This window comes from Centruroides sculpturatus, unplaced genomic scaffold (assembly GCF_000671375.1).
Source record: "Centruroides sculpturatus isolate CEXI.00-Female unplaced genomic scaffold, Cexi_2.0 scaffold252, whole genome shotgun sequence".
NCBI lineage: Eukaryota > Metazoa > Arthropoda > Arachnida > Scorpiones > Buthidae > Centruroides > Centruroides sculpturatus.
Window position 1 is genome coordinate 2,248 of NW_019384463.1, and position 4,842 is coordinate 7,089.

At 31.0% G+C, this 4,842-nt stretch overlaps 1 protein-coding gene across 1 annotated transcript in view; it reads left to right on the top strand.

Annotated features, from left to right (window-relative positions):
• Window positions 1-2,496: 2,496 nt before the first annotated feature.
• LOC111620926 overlaps window positions 2,497-4,842 on the top strand; it is a gene marked incomplete at its 5' end in the record, with an annotated part of 15,293 nt that continues 12,947 nt past the window's right edge. Inside the window, one exon of the mRNA XM_023362953.1 lies at window positions 2,497-2,563. Within this exon, the coding sequence (XP_023218721.1) occupies window positions 2,497-2,563 (67 nt within the window). The remainder of the gene's footprint in view (window positions 2,564-4,842) is intronic.

The following is a 4,842-nucleotide window of genomic DNA, read 5'->3' on the forward strand; positions in this document are numbered from 1 at the left end:
GGCATACTGCCACAATGCTACCAACAGTGGAAGCATTGCTGGGAGTGTGTGAACTTAGAAGGGGCCTATTTTGATGGGAAGTAGTGTTTGAACCAAATAGATATGCAGGAATTTTTTCTGACCTCAGGTTGGATACTTTTTGATCACACCTTGTACAGCAATATAAGATAACCATTCAACTAGAATTTTAGATTCATTAAAAAAGAAAACATATTCTGGACTAATTTTTTCTTTCAAGTTTGATTATATTTCATCATCTGGGTTTATTCACTGAATGAACTACAGTAGAGCATCAATTATCCGAAACAATTCAGGACTAGAGTTGTTCGGATAATCGGTTTTTCAGATAACCGATTATATACGAAAAAATATATTAACCTATCCCATGTTGAAATTTGTTCAAATCCTGGCGCGTCCTTAAATACCTACCCTCTCATGGTTGCACCAGTGCTGCCAGCTAAAACATGCACATCAACAAAAATAATATTGGAGTAGCCCAAGACATAGCCAAATATTGCAGTGCCACAGCACTAGTGAAAATTTAAATTTGCTGACAGGAACGCTTTTGGTTAACCGATGTTTTGGTTGATTGATATTCAGATAATCGATGCTCTACTGTATTGAGTATTAGATATATATTATTCAGTCCAGAGTTTGACTAGATCATTTGTAATCTGACAGTCTGTTAGTTATGTAGGAGAAATAAAGAAGGCTCCAAGGCCATATCCTCTATGTATTATTTCCATTTCTTTATTTTGACTTTCTGCCAATAAATATTCTTTCATATTCCTCTATCATTTATATTTCTTCATCCAGCAAGGTCCAGAAAGTTTCCTTTTCTTCTTTTGTTCATATTACTTATGCGACATAGGAATTGTGATTAATATGATCAGTTCATATGTCAAGTTGATTTGCATTAGTTGGTCACTTCAGAGAATATGAAACTGAATATGACTATTCATATCTCTAGACAGGATGATTTCTATTCCATTTCTTCCTTTTTTGTTGGTACTACTAAAAATGATTCCTTTCCAAACTTTCTTGCTTTATCACTTTCCATCTTGTCTCCTGGTCACACAGTACATCCACTCATCTCTTTTCCATCATGTCAGCAACTTCTCTTCCTATTTGTCATTCTTTTCACATTTAGAGTGGTGCCATGCTCATCTTTTGATCCACTTCTTTATTCATTGCTGTTGTTGCCATAAATTCTGCCATAATCTCTCACCACTATGAGGTAACTGTACTGTACATTGCTTACTTTGGGGTATGCCTTAGCATTCTCTGTTCCTTGGATTTCTGGTTCATGATTGAGGTACTTCTGGCAAGTTTTATGATCAGATGCCCTTTCTGGCACTAGCTCTCCTGCTTTTTCCAAGATTGGAATTGGCATGGATATTATCCAAGGCAGAGTTCTGTTCTGTATATTCTATGCCACATTATTCTAAACTGTTCAATATTAAGATTCTTAGCTGAGGAGAGTCGGATCTTAACTGAAAATGTTTTTTTTAATAGTGAGGTTGCGTCCAAAGTTTTCATCTCTAAAATGTGAATAGAATGTCGAGCGCTGTTATCTTGTAAGCTGCAACCTCTAATTAATAAAAGTTGGCTTCCTGAAATTAGCAGTCATTTATTCATTTACAAGGATAGTGACAAGATTTATAAACTTTTATGAGATGTTTTGAACAAATTATTAGTAAAATTTATATGGTTATAACCAAATATTGTACGGAATGAGAATGTTTCTTACTCAATAAATTATTTTTATTATGCAAATATATAAGTCAGCCTTCAATGTAACAACCATGCACCCATATTCATGACCTTTCCATTCACTCCACCCAGTTTTGGTCTTTTATTTTGGGTTCGGTTTAAATTTGGACACTACCTGTTTTGATATCGGGCTGTGACAGGAAATAACATGACCTCACATAATACTGTAATAATAAAACATAATAAAAAACAAAAGAACAAAAATTCCATTTCAGACATCAAACTCTATTATGATGATGAATCCAATATGACTGCCATGGTATATGAGAGCAGAAAGCATGTAAGACGAGAAAATAAAAAAATTAAGCATTGGCAACGGGAGGAAAAATATTGACAATTTATGAAGTAACAGTAACAGTAATTTGAAAGTGCTTGAAATGGCTTTTTATGTATTTATTTAATAGTTTGTTAACTCCATTAAACCATTTTAATGTTTTTATATGCATAATTAAGCCTATGCATAATACACTTTAGATTATTGTTTGAAAAGAGAGGATTTAACATATTTTCAGCAAGTAGAACATCTGGAATTTTATTTAAAAATATTAAAAAGATTTTTAAATGAATTTTATTTAGAAATTTTGCTAAACTATCCAGAAATTGTTCAGGAAATGCAATTAATCATCTATGTATTATTATAATAAATACTTTAAAAATTAATTATAAAATAAAATTGATTTTTGAATTTTTAGTTTTCATTTTTATCAACATTATTTTTTTTAGAATCTGATGGACAAAAAACATCTGAAGAACTGAATAATACAGATTTTAAACCGAATTCTCAAACCAAGTTAGTACTTATTTTAATTATTTGTACTTCGTTTAAAAGTTTAATTTATTATAACATTTATTAATACTTTATACTACTATTAGTTTTTTAAATTGTGATATTCACAATATTACAACATTATTAAGCAGTATTTCATAAAAATATCAAATTTAGAATAAATTTTAATACAGTTTAACCTGATTATAACGTCAACAGATGTAACAACAACCCTAATATAATGTCAAATTTTTATCAGTCCCACAATTTTACTATAATAGATAGCGTTAAAAAAACCACTTGTAACAACATAAAACCCTGTTTTAACGTCATATTTGAAGCACTCCCAAATTTACAAAATTAGATTACAAATTTTATTTAACAAAGAAAATACATAAAGGATGTTTTAAAAAATGAACTTGAATGCAGATTTTCTATTTTTTTAGAAGGAATTTTATTTCAAAACCAGTTAATCAACTCCCCACAACAAAAGTGAATAATCTCCATTAAAGTATCAGGTTGGACCTGGTAATCAGGTCTAACGTAAAATGAGCTACTCATTTAAAATTATCATTACAACTAATTTTTGTATTTACAGTTTGCATGGGGTGTGAGCTGTTATTTAGAAAGAGTGTGCTGGATTGAACAACTAATCAATCCTTTATAACCACACATGGTTATGATTACTAAAGACTGTTATCTCCACACAGTAATTTCAAACTGTTTTAAATTATTAGAAATGTCATTCATAATTCTTAACTTCATTGAAAAGCTTGAAAGAAAATCAAAGGACCATTTCAAGAAGGGTGATACAGCTATATCTGATGACAACAAGGAAGATATTGTGTATTATTAAACTAATTTATTCCATTTATGTTACTTTTCAATTGTTTTAATTATAAAAGAACAAGATAATTACTATTTTTATTATTGAAACATCATGCTTTCAATTGAAGAATGTTGCTGTCATCCTTCATACATTCATCAATCATGGTGTTGCCTTTTTTAAAAGCAGCAATGGACCTACATGCTATTGAAGTATTGTGAACATTAGCCCTGCCATTTGCTAATGGTCTAGTGTGTTTTCGTCTCTGTTGACTAGTGCTAACAACATTGCTGTGTCTTTCAGTGCACTTTGTAGCATACTTAAATATTTTGGATGTGAGGAAATTTAATAGAATCAGTCATAATGTCATTCACAAAGTTTACTTTTGTATTTATTAGTCATTTAAAATTGTGTAATATTCTTAAATATGTCTTTTAACTCTCTTTATCATGTGGGCACTAAGAGGGCCTTTTAGCAAGCCTATTATAGGTTCAGCCAGATGAAGAATGGGGGCCTACATATCTGGACATACCAGCACCTGAAAATTTCCTGGGCTGTCAACCTGTCCAAATTCAGTCCTGGGTCCTCAGAGCAATGGGCTGCCACCTTGACTGCTTGGTCATCCAATGTCAGAATTGAAATATTGAAAATACAGCGGAGCCTCTATATTTGTCATTAATCTGTTTCTAAGGATCTAACGAATATAGAAAATGATGAATATAGAACCAATTTTCTCATAATAACTGATATTCAATTAATCTCTTCCCATCCTAAAAAAAGATAAAAGAAAAAAATAAAAATTTTGCTGTTTGTAAAACTTTATTGTACTAAATAAATACAGTAAAGTGGTAGAAGGGGACGAAGAGTTATTATTATTCTTGTTTAGAAGACAAACCATCAATTAAAACATTAGGTAATTTCAATTATGATTTCGGTATATTAAATTCTTTGACAAAGTTGGAAACTTTAGAGAGGTTACGGCCAAAGTTTTCATCTCTAAAACATGAACATTGAATGTTGAATATCAACATCTTGTAAGCCTAGAAGTTTGATAATGGCATTTGGAATGTCGAGCATTATTCCAATGATGTTCCAAACGCCATTATCAAATTTCTAGGCTTTCAAGATGGCAGTGCTCAACGTTCACGTTTTAGAGATAAAAACTTCGGCTGCAACCTCTCTACTTGGTTCATTTTCAGACTTAGCAAAAATCTTTTTTTATCTGTATTGTTCTAACAGCTTTCCTTTACTGCTGTTTTTCTTCATTGCACTTTGTTGGAGCCACTAGAACTTCAGTTTTTGAAAATAGAGTGAAAAATCAAGAACACACAACAACTGCACAAAGCAGACTGATTAACTACAACTAGCTGACAGTGTTGCTAACTCAAAATTTAAATTTATAGCTAGACATTTTAATAAAAATATTCAAATCATATTGTTTCCATTAAAATTGTTTGATTTTTTTATATCTAAATAT